Here is a 23,415-nt window from a genome sequence, read left to right as displayed (position 1 = left end):
TGGACTCCAATTCCACTTGGGCTTTCTGTGGTGCCTGGCAATCCTCTGCATTCCTTGTCAGCCCTCCCATTCTGCCCAGTGGCTATTGCCAGCCTTGTTCTCACTTCTCAAACCTCGGAGTGGCCCTGCCCTGCCCACCCTCAGATGGCCTTGTGCTCTGGACCCCAGACAGCTGTCCGGCAGACTTACTTGTCTTCCTGCAGCCAGACCTCCAACCCACCTGCGTCTTCACCTGAGCTCACCGGCCTTCCTCTCCAGAGCTTATGATGCCTGCCTCTCTTACAGACCTTGCTCATGACAAATTCTTCCCTTTCCTGTATTTTTCAGAAAAGATTTTCCTGTCTAATGACTCTTTCCATGAGCATTTAAATATGATCGAATTCTCGTATTAAAAATAAAATCTCATGGACACCTTCTGGCTACCTTTTTCCTTCCCTACCTAGCCAGATTTTTTGAAAGAGGTGTCTGTGCTTGGTCACTGTTTCTCCCCTGTCATTAATCCGTGGCCCTCTCCAACATAGGCCCCCCTCACGGCTACCCCCAAGCTGCTCTCACCATGGTTTCCTAAGACTTTCTTGTCGATAAATCTGTGGACACTTTCCCTTCTTGTTCTTAGGGCTGCTGTAACAAATTAGCACAAATTACAGGTGTCTTAAAACAATAGGAATTTATGCTCTCACAGTCCCGAAGGCTAGAAATCTGATATCAAATTGTTGGCAGGGCCATGCTCCTTCCAGAGGCTCTAGAAAAGGATGCTTCCTTGCCTCCGCTAGCTTCTTGCGGTTGCTGGCAATCCTTGGCATTTGGCTTGTGGCTGCATCACTCCACTCTCTGCCTCATCTTCATGTGGCCTTCCTCCCTGTGTTTCTTGGTGTACAAATTTCCTTCTTCTTATAGGGACACTAGTCGTTGGATTAGGGCCATCCTAAAATCTAGTATGACCACATCTTAACCTGATTGCATCTACAACGATCCTACCTACAAATGAGGTCACATTTACTGGGATTAGAACTTCAACAAATTTTCAGGGGGCAGGGGGACACCATTCAAACCCACAACCCTTTCATATCTAACTTGACCTAGCTGCATTCCTTCCTGCCTTGAGACACCATCTGTTCTCGGTCTTCCTTGGAACTCTCTGAAGCCTTTTTCCCACTTTCCTTCTTGGTCTTCCCTCCCTCTGTCCATCCATCTACCATTAGTGTCTCTCAGGGCTTTCCGGAGGCCCCCTCCTTTCTCATTTATCTGGAAAATCCCAACCACTCCTGTGGCTTCAATTACCATCTACAGAGTGACCCACACGGGCAAATGATCACAAAACCAAAACATGTTCAGTTGAAAGGCCCACACCAAAAACTCACCATCTTCATCCCAAACCTTTTTATCCCACTGTCTCCCTCATCTCAGTGAATGGTACCATCATGTACAAAGTCTCTTGAATCTGCCTCCACTCCTAATTACTGAGTCTTCCCTCTCCCTTACTCCCCATTGCCGATCAACCATCAAGCCCCATCAGTTCTACCTCCCAAATACCTCTCCCCACACTGGCATAGTCCTAGTTCAGGTCTTGATCATCTTGCTCCCTGACCATTGTAAGAGCTTTCTCATAGTCTCCTTGTCCCCACCTGTGTGGAAACCCAGATCTTATCATCACTTTTGCATTAAATGCTTCAATTGTCCTTATTACCCTCAGAATAAAATGCAAACTCTTTAATTTGACCTTGTAGGGCCTTCATGATCTGGCCCTACCTACCCCCTAATTTCATGTCTCCATATTCCATCCTTGTGTGTTAATACTCCAACCAAACTAAATGCTATAGACTGACTGTTTGTGCCTCCCCCTCCCAAATTTATATGTTTAAACCTAATCCCCAATGTGACGGTGTTTGGAGGTGGGGCCTTTAGGAGGTGATTAGGTCACGAGAATGGAATCCTCATGAATGAGATTGGTGCCCTTATAATAGAGACCCCAGGGAGCTCCCTGTCCCTTCTACCATGTGAGGACACAGCAAGAAGATGGCCGGCTATAAACCAGGAAGCGGATCCTCACCAGACACCAAATGTTCTAGCACCCAGACCTTGGACTTCCAGCCATCAGAAGTGTGAGAAATAAATGTCTGTTGCTTATAAGCCACCCAGACTATGATATTCTGTGATAGCAGCTCAAGTGGACCAAGACATCAAACCACCCGCACTTTGCTTCCTGGTCATTGCTATGTTTATTCCTTACTCTTGGCTGCCCAAATCCCACTTATATTTCCTATTCATTCATTTAACAAATATCTGTTAAGTGCCTACTAAGTGCCATGAATGATCCTAGGCACTGAGGACAAAGTAGGAGGGACGGAGAGAAAAGCATCTAAGTTGATGAGCGCATATTTTAGTTGAGGGAGACAGACACAAAACTTAAAAAAGAAAACATGTAGAGTGTGCCATCTGGTGATAAGTGCTGTAGAAGACGATAAAGCAGGAGGGGGACAGGCCTTACAAGAGGGTGGGGTTAAGTTTTTAATTAAGGTGGGTATCAGAGTCCTCGCTCAGAAGACAATACATAAGCTTGGCTTAGACATCACTTCCTTCTGGAAGCCTTCTGGAAATTTTCCAAGTCCAGGTTAAGTGCCGTTTTTATGAACTTCTATGCCATCTTTATTTCTCCATCATAGCACTTAACATGCTATAAGGTGTTTTCCTGTTTACTTATATCAACTATAAACTTTGTGGCGGCAGGGAACAAGTCAGTTATTTGTTGTATATCACCAGCTTCTTGTAGATATTCATTATTTGTTTATTGAACCCATAAATGAATCAACAATTTACATCATTTGCCAGTCATATGAAGAATTTATATAGTATTTATGGTAATTTTGTGTTTTAAGAAGCACTTTCTCTCCCGCTGTCTCATTTCAGATAGACAAATATCCTCTTTTAACAGACTCTCAGAAAGAGTCATTTTCTTGCTCACAGTGTCAGTATAAGAGGAAATTCCAGCCCAATCTCACCTCTCACATCTCCAGAGCCAATGTGCTTTCCAGAAAAACTCCACTGCCTTCCTGAACCATGTTCTGCAGAAACACAAACCACCAACTCAAGTGCATTAACCACCCCAAGCCAATGTACATTCAATTTTTACCATAAAAAGACCACTGCTCCTCCTTCCCTCCCATATTCCCATCTCCCCGGAAGGCTCTGACCAAAGGCTAAAGCGAACATGTACACCCAACATGTAAAATCTTCTGGAATTCCTTGATGTTGCCATTGCATGCCTTGCCTGTGTTCTCACATCATTTTCCAGAGTGCTTTCTGCCCTTCTCCAAGAACACATTGAGCAGAGCCATTCAGACAGCCACAGAGCAGCCATCCATTGAAGTACTCTCGTCTCTGGCCCTCTGGGGCTGATGTTTCCCTTTCAACGTGTTCATTAAAATATGTGGGGTTCATAAAGCCTGCAGGCAGAATAGCAGGCAGGAGTCAGTTATCAACAATTAATATCCTCTCTCCTTTGCCTGCCCCTCAACTGATAAAGTGTGACTCCATTTGGACAAGAGGAACTAAGAAGGGAGGTGGGCAAGAACACTAGCTGTTTAACAAAGTCCCTACCATGTGAGAAGGGCTGGCCCTGAGAGAGCGGTCGGGTCTCGAAGGATTGAGGATGACAGAGTGGAGAAGTGAATCTAAGCCGCTCTCGCTTCAGGGAGGTGACGTGAGTGGCAGGCGGGGTTGGACAGCTCTTGGTAGTTTTCCACTTGCTGCTCACAACTTCTTACCCTCTTTGGTTCTTTGTCACTTGGCCCCATAAAAACGCCCACTTCAGGGAACTTGAACGCTTACTCATGCCACCCACCAACCCAATGGCATGTGGGGATGAGGGTTACAAGTTCACATACTCTTCTTCCTCTTTGTTTTTTCATGTTTCTTTCTGCATAAGCACCTTTGAACAGGCCAAATGGTTGTCGTTGTTGCCACATGGCTTGGTATTGATGGTTTCCCTCCATCCTCCCATTCTCCAGGGGGTGGGGAGCAGGGGAGAGTTAACTATTTGGTGAACAGCTTATTGGATAAGTAGGCACAGACTGCAAAAGTAAGCCTGGGTGCTTTAAAATGAGCTGCTTTGTGATTGAAGGGCTTATTTCCACCCTGCAACGCTTCTTTGCAGTTGACTAGATACTACCAGGGGTAAATGCTCTTATCTTTCTTGAAAAAAATTGTTTTCTCAAGAAGCCGGAAAATTCTCCTGCATGTGTAAACACTTAGAGGGAAAAAAAGACATAATCCCTCTAATTCTGGTAACTAGGGATAACCGATTGGATCATCTGTTCTCAGCTCCTTCACCGGTCCTCGCGAAGGCTGGTGCAGCCCAAATTCTGCTCCCGTTAGCTTTCAAGAAGGAAGACGCAGTCCTTCATTGCCTCTCCATGCTTCGAATTCAAATGGTTCAAACAGCTGGACTCCTTTGAAAAAATGACTTTAATCATGACAAAAACATATTCCTTGCAACACAGAGCTGAGAGAAAAGAAAAACATTTTCTGTGATAGTTTTTCCTTTGGGTTTCTGAAAAGTGAGGGAAATTTTCATTTTAAAAAAGCCATAAAATTGTCTTAAGATGCACTCAACATAGATGAGAGGAGACAGCCATTAAAATAGATTACAGAATGGGAAATGGTCCTCCGTTGTCGCTTTTCAGAAAGGTCTTCTTCCAGAAACTTTTAAACATCTAATAAAAAGCAAAACGTTTTGAAGTTATGAGGGGCTTTTCAGAAAGGTACCCCTTTGCCTCAGTTGTGACTAGCAAAAAGAAATGAATCAGATAAATCTGAATAAAAGCGAGTACTGGACCAAAATGAATTACTTTCCTTCTCAGCTAGAGATTAATCTGAAGGCTTGTGCTGAACCGTTATTCCTGGTGTTAATGGACGGAAGTCTCTGGAAGTAAAAGCTTCCTCACCAACTGGGCGACGTGGAGAGTGGTCAGGAGAATGCCTTGTGGTACGTGCTGGGTTCAGATCCAGTCTGAGTCATTTCCTGGTTGTGTGCTCTTGAGCAAATGACTCAGCTTCCCAACCCTGAGTTTCCTCATCTAGAAAACGGGAGTAATAATACTACTGCCTTATCCATCACAGGTTGTCAAGAAGATTAAAAGATAACCTGCTGAAAGGTACAAACTGCTTAGTATGGCACCCGGTACCTTTAAGCAATTGGTTAAAAGGTAACGACCATTATTGTTATCATACGAGCGGTCAGAAAAATAATTAACTATTGCCCAACGCACACGATTTTTCCTCATGTGTGCAAGGACTTGAAGCTAAAGCAAACAGCTTGAGGTATTCCCATACGGAAGCATGTTTAGCATGGACTCAAAACTGGATTGACAATATTTGTGAAATAAGCTAGCAACTTTCACGGTGTTGGGTCACATGGCGTGGTTCTCAGGGATGGGGAGAGAGTGGTGTGGACTGAATTTTGTCTTCCTAAAATTCAGATGTTGAAGTTCCAACTCCCAATGTGATTGCATTTGCAGATGGAGCTTTTAGGAGGTAGTTTCAGTTAAATGAGGTCACAAAGGTAGGGTCCTAATATGTTAGGATTGGTGGCCTTCCAAGAAGAGAGAGAGACCTCTTTCCCCAAGTAGATGCACCGAGGAAAGGCCATGTGAAGACAGCAGGGAGGCGGCCGTGTGCAAGCCAGGAAGAGAATTCTCACCAGGAATCCAATTGGCCGGCACCTCAATCTTGAAATTTTCTTAGCCCCTAGAACTGAGAAATAAGTTTTTGTTGTTTAAACCACCCAATCTGTGGTATTTTTATGGGACCCTGAAGTGACTAAGACAGAGAGAAAGATGTCACGGCTTATAGAGCAGAGAATGCCTCCTTTCTTGAATAGCTCTGTGCTAGTCTTGAGAGACGGCCGAGTATGCATAAAACATATGATGGTTTTATCTGACATTGAAAGATAAATACATTAATTTCCACTTTTTAGGTTAAGTAACTTTCACATGGGGAAGAGAATTCACCTCCCATTGAAGAGCCATGATTTGTACCAGTCCGTTGGGAAATATCTTTTGTTGCACAATTCAAACTTATAGGCAGGGTTGAGCAAGAGAGCTGCTTCAATGACTTTTGTAAGAAACCTCCTTGAAACTAGAAGGTTTGGCTCTCTCCTGACATGCATGTCTGCAAGTGATGCACAAGTCTAAAGATAGATGCTGTCATCAGTTATTGAAATTCTAGTTTCCCCAAGGGAGTGGGCAGTGCCCCAAGACAGATAAAAATGTCGACAAATGATGAGTAGGTCCTGAAACATTCTAGTAACTTCTGCAGAAATGCGTTAGATGGCCACAGCTCTCCCTCCTTGCCAGCTCTACTCTAAGCAAAATGCTGCACAGCTCTCTGAACCTTAAAAGGGTGGCTGCTATGGGACAGTGGCAAAGGCACTGGGCTGCGATTCAGGAGATTCGGGTTCAAATCCATTAGCTCCACAACCATTCATTGAGGAGCTACTGCTCATTGTGGTAAAGCAGTAAGGAGCAGAGACTAGAGGAAGAATACCAGGTCCAGACCTGGCTGTGCCCTTTACCAGGGCCACGTGGCCTTGGGCAAGTCAGTCAACCCTCCTATACCTTCGTTTCCCAAGGTTGATGGGATGGGCCAAGAACGGTACCTGCATGTCATCCTAGGCCCTCTGTGGGTTTGAAGTTATCATTACTGCTGCCTGGGCCAGGGCTTATCTCAGGCATTGGCATCAATGACTCCCTTTCTGATACTTCATAGTTCTGTGACCTTTAGCAAAGCATTTAACTTGCATGTGTTTCCATTTCCTCATCTGTAGAATGGAGATGGCGGTGCTTGCCTCACAGGATTACGTCATGAGGATTAAGTGAAATAAAATATGCAAAGAGCACAGTATAAAATGATTGCTCAGGGAATGTTTTCCTACTAGTACTGCTTAATTTTCTTGTTTCTTTGACTTCCGTCTCCCTCGTCCCCCAATCATTTAATTATTCACCATGGAGGATCCTTCTCAGCCCCCAGCCACACACAAACCCTGGTAAGGCTCATGAGTGAGACAGGTTGCTATGTTTTCTCCATGTGACTTTTTCTGTTTGATCATCTATGATCAGGGTCTTACACAGCACGTAGTGGAAGTTGAAATAATTATGTAAGTCAGAGGTTGACACAGTATTTCCGTATAAGGCCAGATAGTAAATATTTTTGGCTTTGTGGGCCATGCAGTCTCTGTCACAACTACTCAACTCTGCTGATGTGCTATGAAAGCAGCCTTAGACAATCTGTAAATGAGTGAGTATGGCTGTTTTCTAATAAAACTTTATTGACAAAAACAGGCAGTGGGCCAGATTTGGCCTACAGGTTGTACTTGGCTGACCCCTGATCTAGATTCATCCCTTCCACAAATTCATGTGGCACCTCGTACATCCCAGGCGCCATCTTGGTGCTGAGGATATAGCTGTAAATGAAATAAAGTCCTTGCCAAGATGCAGCTCCCATCATATTATAAAGGCATTTGTTCTTGTCTATTTCCCATGCCGAAGAGACCAAGTGAAGACAGTTTTTCTTAAAGGGAGTAATCATTTGTGTGAGATGCTGCTAAAAGTTTGCGTAAGCCAAGGACTGAGAAATGGCCATTAGATTTGGCAACAAAGAAGTTGTTGGGTGACAAGAGCAGTTTCAGCGGGACAGTGGGGACAGAAGCCTGACCGGAGTGAATTCAGGAGGGATCAGAGGCGAGGAAAACTGAGGACACAGCAGGAGTGGGCTGTAATGGGAAGCAAAGAGGTGAGGTGGGAAGTGAAGGGGATTCAGGCTCACGGGACGGTTTTGCTGTTGTTATTATTGCCATTTTAAGATGAGGAGATTAGAATACATCAATAGAGCACAACGCAGAAGAGGGGGACAGCTGGACATGATGACACAGGAGAGAGAGAAGTGGTATCTGGGTGATGTTCTAGAGTGGCAAGAGGACATGGGTCCAGTGCCCAGGTGAGGGCTGGCCTCTGCCAGGACCAGGAACAGTTCATCTCCGGTCACAGGAAGGAAGACAGAGCAGAGGGCACAGGCTCAGTTCCAGGAGAACAAAGCAGCTCTCTACCTATTGCTTCTATTTTTTTCACTAAAATCAGAAGCAGTATTATCAGATGAGAAGGAGAAGGGGCAGAAGTTCTGCGAGATAAGAACGTTTGAAATGCCCATCTCAGAGAGTGGGAGAGTGTATGGATGAGTGATGGAATCAGCTTAGCAGGCAGCACTGCGGTCCCTCATGAGGAGGGACTGGCCAGCGGAGTCGTGTTTTTCTCCAGCTATTGCCCTTTATGGGAAAAACTTTCCCACTAGGACTCTTGCTGGGCCTCTGACCAACCTACAGAATGGGTCCCTTCAGGTCCCTGGATGTCCACTTCCAATGCAATCAGCTGAGTCCAAGCAGATGGCCTTAGGGGCATGAGTCACCGACTGTTCTGTCTGCATCTGTCTAGCTCTGTAAGGGGCTGTATGTTGGGTGGAGCTAGTTTCCCCAGATTGATGTGTGGGCATCAACCCCTAGAAGGGGATGAGGGAGTGAATAATGGTCCGGGATTAGGCCAGGGGACCTTGATTTTTCATACGATAATGAAGTCCAGAGGTTGTATAATATTCAGAGTGTCCAAGACACAATGCTGCCAGATCCTGCTCTATTTTAAGACTCCTTGTACCTGACTATGCACCTTTGTCTGTAGTGAAAGGCAACTCCAGTTTTGTTATTACCGTCTATTCAGTTCTTCATATGTGTAAGGCACCGTGCTAAGAGCACTTAAAATATGCTATTTCAAGTAATCCTTCAAGCAATCCAGAGATTGAAACTGTTGCTGAGTCCATTTTACAGATGCAGCATCAAAGCTAAGAAATGTGAGGCAGTACATCCGAAGTCACAGAGCGGAACATATCACCACGTCTGTCAGACCTCAAAGTTGTACTCTCAGCCACTAGGGTAGTCAAAAATACCTCCAGTTCAATCAGATGTTGGGTTTGACTGCAAATAACAGAAACTCCCAAAATATCCACTTAAACAAATTAGGTGGTTTTTTTTTCCTCATGTAAAAAAATCCAGTGGTAAGCAGTTCAGGACTGGTACAACAGTTGAACAACATCATCTAAAAATGATGTTTCTTCTAGTTTTCTGCTGGCCTATCCTTAGTTCATAGTCACCTCATGACTACAAGATGGCAACTCTACCTCCCTCATTGCATCAACATTCCAGGCAGAAGAAAGGGAAAGACAGAAAACAAAAGCTACATGCCAATTTATTCCCTCCAGCTTTTTTTCTGTCCTCTTTTAAAGAGCTTTCCTGGAAGTCCCACCCCACTTACATCTGCTTATATCTCATTGGCCAGAAGTGCCATAAAACCCCTCTAGCTAAAAGTATAGAATTTTAGCTGTGTTCATTGCCACCCTAAAGAAAAATGACGTTCTGCTACACTTTTCATTGTTTTTTTGGCAAACCCGCTTGCCAACATTGCCGAGGCAATATGCATTCTTTAAGATTAGAAGAGCTACATAGTTCATATTACTGGAGCGTTTCAATGAGTGGGAAGTGTGGTTGTCACCGAGAAGTTCTACTCATCGTCTGAAGAGAAACACCAAACTTGTTCAGAACAACTCCCATGAGGAGCAGAGTCCAAGGCCTTCATCCCCCAGAACAGCCCAAATGTCGAAATTTATTCACCGATTTCCCCGGGCATTCCCCATCTGGGGTTTCACAAAGGGACAGGCACAATTCCATCCAGAGCTCACTGCACCACTACACTTAGGGAGCTGGAAAGAACCCTCTTCTTTCTCTTTCTTTTTTGAAAGAAGACCCCTCTTCTTTGGAAAAGAGAGAGAAGAAACTTATGCTTGCAAGAGAAAAGAACTGAAGATGCTCTTAAGTCAGTTACATATGTATCTGGTTGACGAACTCCGATGTGTTGGTGTTAAGGTTTAATGGCAGCATCTTGCATTAGTGTGGTGTGTTTGTTATAATTGATGAGCCAATACTGATACATTTTTATTAACTGAAGTCCATAGTTTACATTGAGGTTCACACTTTGTGTTGCACATTCTATGGGTTTGGACAAACGTATAATGACTTATATCCACCATTATAGTATCATGCAGAGTAGTTTCATGGCCCTAAAAATCCTCTCTGCTCTGCCTCTTCATCTGTCCCTCCCTCCAACCCCTGACAATCACTGATCTTCTTACTGTCTCCACAGTTTTGCCTTTTCCAGAATGTCAGACATTTGGAACCATATAGTATGCAGCCTTTTTGGCTTCTTTCACTTAGTAATATGCATTTAAGTTTCCTTCATGTCTTTTCATAGTTTGATAGCTCATTTCTTTTTATTGCTGAATAATTTTCTATTGCCTACATGTACTATAGTTTATGTATCCATTCAACTACTGAAGAGCATCTTGGTTGCTTCCACTTTTTGGCAATTATGAATAAAGATGCTATAACTATGCATGTGCAGGTCTCTGTGTGGACATAACTCTTCAACACCTTTGGGCAAGTACCAAGGAGTGTGCTTGCTGGATTGTATGGTAAGAGTATGTTTCATTTTGTAAGAAACTATCAAATGAACATTCAACGTGACTGTACCATTTTGTGTTCCCACCTGCACTGAATGAGAGTTCCTGTTGCTCCACATCCTCACCAGCACTTGATGCTGTCAGTGACTTGAATTTTAACCGTTTCAGAATTTTTTAATTCATTCATCCAATAAATATTTAATGTGTTCCTCACTGATGTCATACACAAGAGAGTCAGTCTCTGAAGCTGCTTAGAGTTCAGAATATCTTTAGGTTTAATGTGGAAAGTTTTGGAAAGTCCTGCATCCTTTCGATCAAAAGTTCTTAAATTTAACTGGCATCCGAATCACCTGGAGGGCGTGTTAAACCATGGATTGCAGTGGGCGGGGGAGGGAGGCAGGGCTCACCTCCAGAGTTTCTGATTCAGTACATCAGGGATGGGACCCAAGAGTTTGTATCTCTGACAAGTTCCCAGATAACACAGCTGCTGGTGGTCTAGGGACCACACCTTGAGAATTACTGCTCTAGACGCTTCTCAGGTGAAAGAAAAACACCAAAGGGACAACCATAACCTCCATGTTAGGCTCTATTTTAGGGCTTCTGGGATATACCTAACCCAAGGGAAAGTTCGTGACATCTATGCTTCGCCTGCTCCTAAAAGGCCTCAAGCCTCTTGGTTTAAATCCTGTAGGAAAACACAACAGGGAACCATATTTTAGAAACATCGTCAGCATCCATGGGAGCAGCTCCATGGTGGGGAACTCTAGCATGAGGATCCCTTCTAGAACATCAAGCAGACATTGACATCAGAGGCTGTACTATGCATTTTGATAAGCATGAGTTATGGAGGTTTTTGCAGCAGGTGCCTTGCCTCCTGGTGCTAGAGCTTAAGCTGAGCCACAAAATGCCAGGTGACCCCAAGACCCCAACCATTTATGGTTTAATTCTCAAAAGCAATGTCATCTGCAGGACACACCTCACTGTGACCCCAGCAGCCAGCCCATTCCACAGCCCCTTCTATGGCTCTACCTTTATAACCCGTATTAATTACAGCCTCATCTGCATCTCTGTACCAAGAATGAGCTGATACTCTGAAGACAATGCCGCCCTAAGAGAGACACTAGCTGTCATTGCTGTTCTGCTTGCCAGCATTTTATTGCCTGGCTGTGCCAGACACTGTGCCAGGCAATCCACATGCCTTCTCCTTAATCTTCCCAAAGGCCTCTAAAAACGGGTCCTATTAGCATCACCTTTCCCAATTTACAGATGAAGAAACTGAGGTTCAGCATAGTTGAGACACTTGCTCCAAGTCACATAGCTAATAAGTGGCAGAGCCAGAATTCAAACACAGGTCAGGCTGACATTATGGACTCTCAGATGGAAGGGTAGATTTGAGTAGTGCTACCAAGATATGGACCTAGAAGATAGGAGGTAAAGTCTAGAATCAAGAAGAAAGACTTCTGTGATGTAGGTCCCCAGTTGGGGGTTTCCTTCCATCTTCCAATTACCACGGAGCTCTATTCATAGCCCAAGGCAGCACTTTTCTTGAACTACTTCATTTGTTCATCTACTCCAGAGTCTTGACAAAAGTTGGCACTAGGAAAAGGTGTATGTTTGGGGAGTAGCTGGATGGATTAAAAGTCTGATCCTGAGCAGACCGTGCACCTAGGTCTTGGTTTCTAAAACTGTTCTCCAATACAAGGATCCAGGGCTCCTTGGAGAAACGGTTGATTCTAGAAGTGGAGCAGGAAATGTGCAGGAGGAGCCTGGGACATATTGCAGCGCCAGAAAACAAGGGAGTTCTCTCCGCCCAAAAAGAAAAAAAGCCCACACTGATGGGGTATGTCAAAGGGACACAGGAACCAACTGAAAGAGCCCCCACTGACCAAAGCTGGCACACTTTGAGCAACGAAATAAAGTGTTATTGGATTATAATCCAAATGATAAAATCAATATCCGTGAGTCCATAGCGATTTAGATACCTGATGGAATAAATAAGTAAGCAGAGAAGAATAGACAAATCTCCAGTGCAGAAGAATCCCAAATAATTTATGTAGACATTCCACCCTCAAGGAGGTGGGGCATAACTTCCCACTCCTTAAGTGTGGGCTTCACATAGTGACTCCCTTCAAAAGAGGACAAAATAGCAAGAGAGGGAAAAGAATAACTTTACAGCGGAGAAATCTGACAAACACCATCTCAGCCAGGTGATCAAGGTCAACATCAACGGTGATAACTCATGTTGACAGTATGAGCTCTGGATAAGACTTGATGAAAACGGCACTTTACCTTTGTGCTCTTTCTCCCGCAAACCCCTGAACCCAGTCTAATTATGAGAAAAAACAGCAGACAAATCCCAGTGGAGGGACATTCTACAAAATAATTGACCAGAACTCCGCCAAACTGTCAAGATTATCAAAAGCCAAGAAAGTCTGAGAAACTGTTACAACCCAAGAGGAGCATAAGGAGATATGACAACTAATGTAATGTAAGATCCTGCATGGGATCCTGGAACAGAGAAAGGATATTATAAAACATGGGAAAATCTGAATAAAGGCTGGACTTCAATTAATAATAATGTATCAGTATTGATTCATTAATTAGTAGCAAATGTACCATACTAACATAAGATGTTAACAATAGAGGAAAGTGGGTGTGGAGTATGGGAACCCTCTGTACTATCTTTGCAATTTTTCTGTAAATCTAAAATTATTTTAAAACTAAAATGTTTATTTTTTTAAAAAAAAGGCCAGATCATGCCATTAAGTAAGTAGGATTCCAGAGTGATTCCTGTCTGTACAGGGAGGAGGGGATCAGAATAGAAAATGGAAAGCAGAGCTATTTACAGTTCTCAACATGACTTGTCTTCCCATAAAGGATGGGATTGTTATTCTAATAATGATTGCTGTATTTTCTTGATCACATTAGGTCAATATATTAGCTAAATAGTTATAAGTTAGTGTTACTCTCCAAAGGCATAGAATTTTCCTTGGAAAGAACCAGTATGGCTCAGTAAAGAGTCTTCATCCCAGTTTCACAAGCCCATTCCAGAGAATAATTTCTGAAAAGTGTGGTCCCCTTCTTAGTGGCTCTCTAAGGGCTTCTAGTTTGATTTCTACCCTCTGCAGAAGCACAACACCGCCCCAGGCAACTGCAGCAGGTAGACATCCAAGCACAGTGTTTTCTGGAAAAAGTCTGCACTTGCCTTATCTGTGTTTTGATGATCACGGCTCATTACACTCGAGCAACTAAATAGTTCAGATGAAAAGATGCTGTACAGTGAGGGGCCAGAGTTCCACGGTTCAATGAATTCCATGTTCAACGAATTCCATGTTCAACAGCAAAGAATCAGTCCTGTCATATTCCCAATGGGGCAATGTGCCAGTCAAATCTATTCCTCCGCCTACCCCTGTGCTGATCACTGGGGAGCAGACCCCTGCCAATTGTGTTTTCCAGGCTTCCAGGTGAGTTTGGCTAAGGGGCAGCACTGGCAGGAGATTGAGGAGTGGGAATAAGGGAGAAGCCAGGATCTCTCTCCCCTTCTCTCTCTGCCTCATGGGGCACCTCAGCAGCTGCTTCATCTCTTGCATGGCTCCAGCTCCCACCAGACAGGCCCACCATGGGTGCTGGGTGACCCAGCTCCAAGCTCTGGTAGCGCCCCTCTTCCATCTGACTCCCCAGCCTAAGGGAGTAGTGGCCTCCTGCTGTTGCTGACTTCTGGATTCCTTCACTGCCCTTCGTTTGGCTTCTCAGAGCTTTCATCACCTGCTTAACCAATTCCCTGTATTAAATACCCTCTATTTAAAATACTTAGAGTGGATTTTGATTTCCTGATTAAGCTCTGCAATGTCTTAAGACTTGATTTTTTTTCATTCTCATCCTGTTCAAGGAAAAGAAACACACACACACTTGGAAGGCACTTTGCATCTGTCTTCCTCATTTTATATCATAACCTTCAGTGTTTATCAGGAACATGGGAGCTGAACAAGGTGGATCCCTCTCACTATAATGAAGTAGGGAAGTTGTAAGAGGACCTGAGAGAATGATCTAGAGAAGCGTAGTTGATCTTTATATGACCTCCTGGCCGAACAACCCCAGCAAAATCATTAAATGTATCTCCTCTAAAACAAACACATTTTTTGACTGCACATTTTCAAGACTCTCTGTGGTCACACAGTGAAGGAAGAAACATTTTTCTCTGCTCAGGGAGAGTCTCAGGGAGTCATCCTGGTATTTCTAGGTTAACTAGGTGAACTACAAAGAGAGCTTCCTTGGTGGTTAAAAGACTCCATTGTTATAAGATTTTAGGATTATTGTAGCTTTGGTTTAATATTGGCATCTTCACGTGGTCACTAGATGCAGTGGCTTGGGTATTTTAGAGAGCTAGAATGGTTTTGCAGTGATTAAGGACTATTTGGTTGAAGGTCCGTTGGTTGTTTGGAGAGCATCATTGCTGTCCAACGTAATAGACTTTGCTTAAGTTAACCAGATCCTTTAAGACTAAAAAGTTCACTTTGTTCTAAAATAAGCAATTCAGATTCACCCAAGTTTATCCAAAAAGGATCAGTGCTCTATTTGACTCCTTGCTACATTGATGTAACATCAGTGTCCTTTCAGCACTGAACATTCTAGATTTGTGGATAGTGTAAATTCCAGAAAGCAAGTTCTCTGAGGGCCAAGCAACTCAGACTCGGGTGATCGTATGTGCAGGAATCAGTATATGAATTCACAATTACATATAGATTCTGTCGTGTAAGATCCTGAACAGTAAGTTTCACTAAATTGCTTTTTTATCACTTAAAAACTGCTTCATAAAAATTAGAAATTCAACAAAATAGTTTTATTGTTTTTCTTTGCTTTTATCAACATGTTGCAATCATATATATTGAAGGACAAATTCTTCCCAGAAGATACACAGAAATAACTCTTAGAAATACCGTTCTTGAGCACATGATGACTCATAACTGCAAAAGGACAAGATACATGTATCAATCAGCAAACGCAAAGGCTTGAAGTAGTCGCCATCTTTCACAGCTCAAACTTTTCCTACAACAGACATACAATTAAACAAGTTCACATGGATGTTAGCAAAAAGAAACCAATCTTGGCCTCCACGGCCCCAATTTGCTGTGATGGCTTAAAAATATATGAAGGATTTTTTGACACACACTGGCTCACAAACTTTGGGCTGTATCAAGAGTACCTGGAAGATTGGGACAATGCAGATTCTTGGCTCTATGTACTAGATATTTGGTAAGTGATTAGGATCCCAAAAACCTGCAATGGAAACAGGTTCCCTGGTTCTAATGCAGGGAGCTCTCCAGACCTTGTTTTGAGAAATGCTGGAGGAGGAGCTACTCAGGAGAAGACACAGCCCCAAGCCTTGAACATACTATGTTTTTACCTTAAAGCCAATTTCAAATTTAATTTGACAGGTGCCGCCAGTTGTACAGCAGTCGGATTAGCTGATGGAGGGTACATATCACAGGGCTAGGACAAAACACTCCTCACTTGGTCCATGTGTGGCGGCTCCTTGATGCCTTCGCTCGTGTGAGACTCTTGTGGGGCCAGCTGAAGCACCTCATGCACTTTCATTCCATGTGTTCTTTTCCAAGGAGAGAAAGATCATTTGAAGAGCAAATCAGTTGCCTTCCTCAACCAGGGTCCCTGGGGAGACCCAACAAGTGTTTTTGAGAGCGTGGCACTCTGCCCAAGCCCAGAGGTACTGTCCTAGCTGCTGTCTGGACAAGGTTTGACAGTCTGGGCCAAATCCGGAATGGACTTCTGAAAGCCGGTATTGGAGCGCTCATGATTGAGACCCGCCAAATTATGCATCAGGAATGTCTAGTTACTTCCCCACGAAGAGGGGCAGCGTTTAACAAAAAGACACAGCTCTGAAAATTGAGAAGTTCCATGCATTATCCATATTCATTAAAACTGGAACAAAACCCCAGGAAATGCAGACACCTCCTGTCACTAACACTTCACCTTTTTCCTGTGGTTACTTAATATAAATGCCACAGATGCTATTCGACAAGGACATACCACATGGCAGCATCTGCCAGGCCACTGTCCCCTTTCTTCTTGTCCAGCCTGCTGCTGGGCGGTGGGAAGAGAGGTGTGGGGGTGGCAAATTAAACAAAACCTTTAAAAACAAGATTCTGGCTGGGACTTCCACCGCACAGATTACCAAGCAGATAGGCATTTTATTTTGCTAAATGAAAGGGCTGGTTTATATCTTCCCTCGATCATTTTCTAACCTAACTGCAGTGGGAACATTCTCAGAAAGAAAGACTTTCTTGTTTGTTTGCCCTTTATATCGCCACTAGTCGTCCCACTCCTAGAACTCGGGCAGAGATCCGCTTCTTCTGCTTGGGGACCAGGCCAGCTAGCAAGCTCCTCGAGGAGCTGACCAACACCAGTGTTTCTTCAGATCACAGTCAACTCAGAAGCCCTCAGTAGCGTCGTGTTTAAACGTAGACCACACTCCAAGCCCATCTTTTGTGGATGGAAATGGTCCATTTCACTGGCTCTTCTAGACAAGCAACCACAGCTAACACAAACTGTATAAATTCTATAGACTAGTTTTGTTTGTTTATTTTGGGTTTGTTTGTTTGTTTTGCTGTTAAGCATCTAGCAGTTTTCTTCTGAAAGAAGCCATGAAAAGACGGCTCCCCAAGAACCACAGGGCATCCCTTTCAACTGGTCCATGGAAGATTCCCTTTTACCATCAAACCCCACGGTTTCCTTCTCATAAAATAAATGTTAGCGGGTGGCAGGGCCTGGGTGCCGATTCTTCCTATTTGCTATTTTCCTCTTCTTCCTCTGGCAGCAGTGGTGTGGCAGAAACAGACCCACCCCGAAAGCTTTTGCATCTCAATTCCTCTTCTACACACATGACTGTCGGCAAGTTTCCGAGCTGTTCTGAGCCTCCCCTCCTCCACTGATAAAACGTCATGGGCAATCCCTCACAGGATTTGGGGCTGAATTCCGTGAGGTGGCGACCTAAAGGATGGTGCTTGCTTTTTCTTTTGTCTTTTTTCCACAAGAAGGGGAGAGATTCAGGGATGGGGGAGACATGTGGTTGTCCACTTGGTGCTTGGGAAATCTGTTCTTTAGTGAAATTTTAGGGTGTCCTCATTCTAGCCCACAATTACGGTGATGTTTCATCTTGTTCTCTGCAGAGATATGCCTGTCTCGATCTGAGTGTGTGGCACACGGTCCAGAGGGGACCTTCCAAACGGCCTCTTTGATGACCATGCTGATGAAGCCATTTCCTGCACAGACGAACACAGTCATGCTTCTCACTAAAGTGATCTGATTTCACAGGAACGCTCTCTGTATGTATTTTGAATGTAAATAAAAGGCAACATTTAAAACTGTCATTTTAGAGATCCACAGATAGGATCATAAGAGGTCTGCATACATCTATGAAATTGTGTGAATACTTGTGTGTACTGTGTATAAAATCAGGTTCCCAAAGCAATAGCTTCCAGTAACAATATAACGTGAGTCATGTGTAATTTAAACATTTCTAGCAGCCACACTAAGAAAAGTAATGAAATTAATTTTAATATCACTTTATTTAACCCAATATACCTAAAATATTACCATTTGAGCATGTAATCGATATAAACAACTATTAGTGAGATATTCTACATTTTTTTCTTTTTTTTACCAACTTCACGTTCTAGTGTGTGTCTGAACTCAGATTAGCCCTATTTCAGGTGCTCGATCGTCACAGGTGGCTGGTGGCTCCCGTATAGGACAGTGTACATCTATAGTTTTTTTCAGATTTTCACATCCCACTGATAACAAGCAGTGTCACAATGTAACACTATCATTGAAAACGCCAAAACTGAGCTCTTGGTAGTCCCAATAACAATTCAAAGTTCTCCTTATCAGCTCAAAAGGGCTTTCAGATAAATGATCTTGTCAGATCCTCATAACAGCCCGTGACATGGACAGGGCAGATGTCATTTCCTCATTTCATAGCTGAGAAAACCAAGGCTTAAAAATATTAAACAATTGGCCAAAGTCACATGGCTAGAAGTTGGTGGATTAGGAAATTGAACTGGGTCTTGGGACTACCTCCCTGGGTCTAGTTTAGAGGGAGGCAGCTGCCTCCCCCTGTCATCGCACTGCTGTGGAAGAGGCTCTCGGTTGCATCCCTCACAAAGCAGCAAGATCCGAGCAGGCAGGAACTAATAGTCCTCCTGTCCACTGCTGCTCGCCAGCACCTAATACAGTGCCTGGTGCCTACTTGATGAATTAAATTCAACTGAACCAAAAGAGTGATCCACACCAGACACCCTCATAGTCATCGCCCAAACCACTGCATCTCTGGGACCTTTGGGTGAAGCCAAAACCACAAAACCACCTACATGCTGAGGTCTTGAGTTGCCTTTGTCCGCTTTGCACTTTTAATGGAAATTTACATCTCCAGTGGAAAAATGTAGCCTGAAAGTAGACTCAGTCTGACTTGTGGTTTGGGTGTCAACCTCCATCCACCCAAGACTCCTGGGAGGAGCCCAGGGCCACCCCAGGAACCTGATGAAGCTACAGTACAAGGGAAACACTTAAGTGACCCTCCACCGTGCCAGCTGTGTTGGGTTGAGTCATGAAGACCTGCAAAAGTGCTAAACTCCCTGACAAGGGGTGTCAGAGGATGGCTTGAAACCTTGGTGGAGACACAGCCCTGTTCACAGCTGGTCCTGGCACAATGTGCAGCTGGCCCTGGCTCACATCTACCCCCGTCAGCACCAGCCTCCTTCACTGAAGGTCTCTTGCCTCCCTGTGTGGCAGCCTGGCCTCCCACATCTGGGTTACTGTGCCAGCATGTAGCGGAGAGCCTGGGCCAGGTGCTGCGAGCTACTATCTTCCCAAAGGTGTTAGGAAGTCAGAGCTAGGCAGAGATGCAGGATCGACACTTTCTGCCCCATGCCCTCATCGGCTGCTCCTTGCCAGCTTACCACTAGACACCAAAGAGAAATTTAGAGCAGGGAGTACAAGCAGGAGCTTATTCTGAACTTTCCATGAGCTCCTCAAATCTGATTGGCAAACATTCTACAGCTGAGGACCCCACATGTGCCCCTTGAAATGCAAACTGGGGTCCAACTGCGTCCCATGCTGTTTCTCTCAAGTGCGTCCTATTTTCTGTGATGCTCCTCCATGAATTTTTCTGGAGGACGCCCAAAATCCACATTTTGGTTGAAATAATAATTTTTTAAAGGTTTGTTAAAAGAACAAACTGACCTAAATGCAGTGAAATAGTCAAAATTCATTCAGTTAGTCACCGAGTGCCGCCTGCCCCTGCCCAGCAAAGTTCTAGGCACTGGTGACACTAAGGGGTTAAACCATAAAATCTCTTGTAAAGTTCACAATCTATGGGGGGTGGGGGGTGATGAGGAGATGGAAAATAAATGAGAAAAATCAATCAATAAGATCGCGCTAATAGTCATAAATGCTATGAAGACATTAAAACAGGGTAATGGGGCACAGAATCATGTCGGGATAGTGACGACCAATCAGAACGGGGGTCTGAGAAGGTCTTTTGGAAGAGGTGACATTAGGCTGTGCAATGACTGACAAGAAGCAGCCAGCCATGTGAAGATCTGGGAAGGAATGTGTTGAGCAGAAGGAACAGCCAAGGCAAGAGTGAGCTTAGAGCATTGCGGGAGGCCAACATGGCTGGAGCATGGTGAGCAAGGAGGAGAGAAGTGAAGAAGGATATTGAGGGGTCATTAGGGCCCAAAAGGAAAGCAGGGAGTTGTGGGGGCTGCCCTCAAGAACGTCTCAGTCTAGAGGAGGAGCAGGCACAAAATAGGTAGGACTCACGTCAGGGTGAGTTAAGTTTTACAACAGAGCTTTCAACTAAAGGCTGAGACAGCGGTCAGTGAGAAAAAGTCATTCTGCTAAGGATATGGGAGGGTTCGATGAAGTTGCAGGGGGCCGAGCCTGAGGCTTTGGGGAGAACACATCTTGAGTTTGGTCCCCAGCTGACTTAAATTTATCAACCACTGCATGAGGTTACTCTGATACTAAATAACCATTCTCAATCTCCGCATCTCCATCGAGGGCACAATTAATGTCTTCTAGAGACTTGTACCCTGGCCATAGGGTATAGAGCCAACCTTTCAGTAAGAATAATACTTTCGCTTCCACGTGGGTCATAGCAGAAGGAAGACATCTGACTTCCTCGATGTAGAGAGTTCAGAAGATGCTGGAAGCCACAGAGGGGAAGGCCTTATTTCCTGGTTGGATACTAAGAGACACATCCAGGGTGGAGCCCACTTTGGCAAAACTGTGAGGGCTTCCCGATTTGCAGGGATCAGAGCAGGTCAGAACTGCACGAGACCAAACTCATCATCCAGTCTAGCATCTCCCAACTCGAAGGTGCTCCTGGGGCAGCAGCATCAGTAAACGGGGAGCATGTTGGAAATGCAACCTCCAGCCTCATGAGCTCATGAACCACAACCTGCATTTTCACAAGATTGCCAGGTGATTCGTGTGCATATTTCAATTTGAGAAACACTGCTCTAGAGATTCTTAGCCTTCAATGGGCAACAAAATCACCAAACTAGTTTGAAAAAATACCATACAAATGCCTGCCCCCCACCCCCACCACAGGGATTTGGTTTCAATTGGTCTGGGGCCCAGAGAGTGTTTATGTTGTTGGCTTTTTTTAAAAAGGTCCCTGCATGGCCAGGCTGGCTGAGGTTGAGAATCTCTGATGTAATTTGAAGTCCTTATTTTACACATGTGAAACTCAGGCTCAATAAATTGAGGCAATTTATATCTTGTTAAAATGCAGGCATCTTGTTACAAAGCAGATTCTGGGACAGGGCCCAAGATTCTGCATTTCTAACAAGCTCCCAGGTGAGGCTGACACTGGTCCTTGGACCATACTTTGAATAGCAGGTCTAATGATTAATTTTGTGTGTGCACTTGGCTGGGCCATGGGTGCCCAGATATTTGGTAAAACATCATCCTGGGTGTGAGAGTGTATTTGGAGGGGACTAACATTTAAATTGCTGGACTTCGAGTAAGCAGATTGCTCTCCATAAAGTGGATGGGCCTCACCCAATCAGTTGAACACCTGATTACAACAAAGACCAGCCTCCCACAAACAGGAGAGAATTCTTCAGCAGACTGCCTTTGGACTCAAACTGGAACATTGGCTCTTCCAGGTCTCTTGGATTTCTGGCCTACCAGCCCACCTTGAAGATTTTGGACTTTCCAGCCTCTATAATCATGTGAGCCAATTCCTTATAATAAATCTTATACAAATTCCTTATAATAAATATATATATGTATATATATACACACACAAATTTTATATGATTTATATAAATCTTATATAAGATATATAAATGTATCTTATATAAATAAAACAGATTTATACTTTATTTTAACTTATACAAATCTTGTAATAATTTTTATAATAATCTTATAATAAATCTCTTTTTATATATAAATAATATATATAATATATAAATCCTATTTGTCCTATTTCTCTAGCTTGACTAATAGATTGTGGTTGCAGAGTGCTTTGTTGGGATTACAATTCCTGTCATGGTGCACAATTCACACCAACCATTCCCTGTCTTCTGCCAACTCAACCCAATTGAGATAGGAAACCCAAAATCCAGGAACCAAAGGACAAACTATGAGAACTCTGGAAGAACAACCGATATATATGTGTGTGTTGGGTGGGGGAGGGAGGTTTTCAGCCTGGGGCAGGGGCAGCTGCTAGTGCCACTCTAGGGGAATAAAGTAGAAAAAGTAGCTTGAGTTCTGCCCTTCTTCCCTACCATTGCCTTGGGACAATCAATAGCTGCCCTCTCCCTTTAGAAATTGGCAGTAATGACCCAGACTGCTCATTAAAGAGCAAAATTGAGGAAGCCCAGAAGCCCTGTTCCAGTGAAATGTTTCTGAACACAAATTAAGGCTGAGTACCCTCTGCATTCCATGCCCTTCCAACCCCAGGGTTGTTGATGATAATCTGTGAGTGCTTCTCCCCAGTGCTGCTTCCCCCTGAGAATCTCAACAGGAAGATGTGGCCTCAACAGTTGCTTGGTGAGTGATATCAAATGGGAGTATCCTATTTGGGGTTCTTCCCTGGACTTACCACTTTTCTTTCCTCCTTCATCAGAATATAGGAATATAAAACAAAAATAAAGAGAAACACAAGGTACAAAATTTATGTAGTGGGAATAAGTAACCCAATAAGTGGACTACATGGTTAAATAGATACAGCTGAAGAATGAATTAGTGAGTTGGAAAATCAGATAGAGGAACTCTCTAGAAAGAAAGTAGATAAAGATTCATAAATAGAAACTATAAAAGAAAAGTTAAGAAATTCATAGAAGTACAAGCATCCAGACAATAGGAGTCATAGAGTAGGAAAAAAATTAAAATGGAGAGAAGGAACTATTTGAAGGATTCACGGAGATAAATTTAACAGAATTAAAGAAGATGAATAACTTCAAATTGAATGGGCACATGGAATTTCAAAAGGAGAGAGAAAGAAAATCCAACACTTAGAATGAAATTTAAGGATGCCAAACTCAAAAAGAAAATTCTGAAAACTCTCCAAAAGAGCACATCACTTGCCAAGGAAGAAGAACCAAATGGACATCATGTTTTTAAACCACAACATTGAATGCAAAAACATAATGGAGTATTAATTTTAAAGCATTGAAGAAAGTGTTTTGAACTAAGAAATTCCATTCCTGGCAAGAGGGTCATTCAAATAGAGGACATAACAAAAATATTCTCCGGCGTATAAGGCTTGAGGAAGTTAGTCATGCTAAGACTTACATTAAAAACACTTTTTGAAGAAGTGATACTCAAATAAGA

General features: G+C 43.6%; 1 protein-coding gene across 1 annotated transcript in view; it reads right to left on the bottom strand.

Annotated features, from left to right (window-relative positions):
- MRPS6 (mitochondrial ribosomal protein S6) overlaps positions 1-17,853 on the bottom strand; it is a 135,004-nt gene extending 117,151 nt beyond the window's left edge. The window contains exon 1 of the mRNA XM_044750935.2: positions 17,712-17,853. Coding sequence (XP_044606870.2) covers positions 17,712-17,853 — 142 coding nt within the window. The remainder of the gene's footprint in view (positions 1-17,711) is intronic.
- Between the last annotated feature and the right edge of the window lie 5,562 nt (positions 17,854-23,415).

The sequence above is a fragment of the Equus asinus genome, chromosome 18 (assembly GCF_041296235.1).
Source record: "Equus asinus isolate D_3611 breed Donkey chromosome 18, EquAss-T2T_v2, whole genome shotgun sequence".
NCBI lineage: Eukaryota > Metazoa > Chordata > Mammalia > Perissodactyla > Equidae > Equus > Equus asinus.
This window is presented reverse-complemented; position numbering and strand designations above follow the sequence as displayed.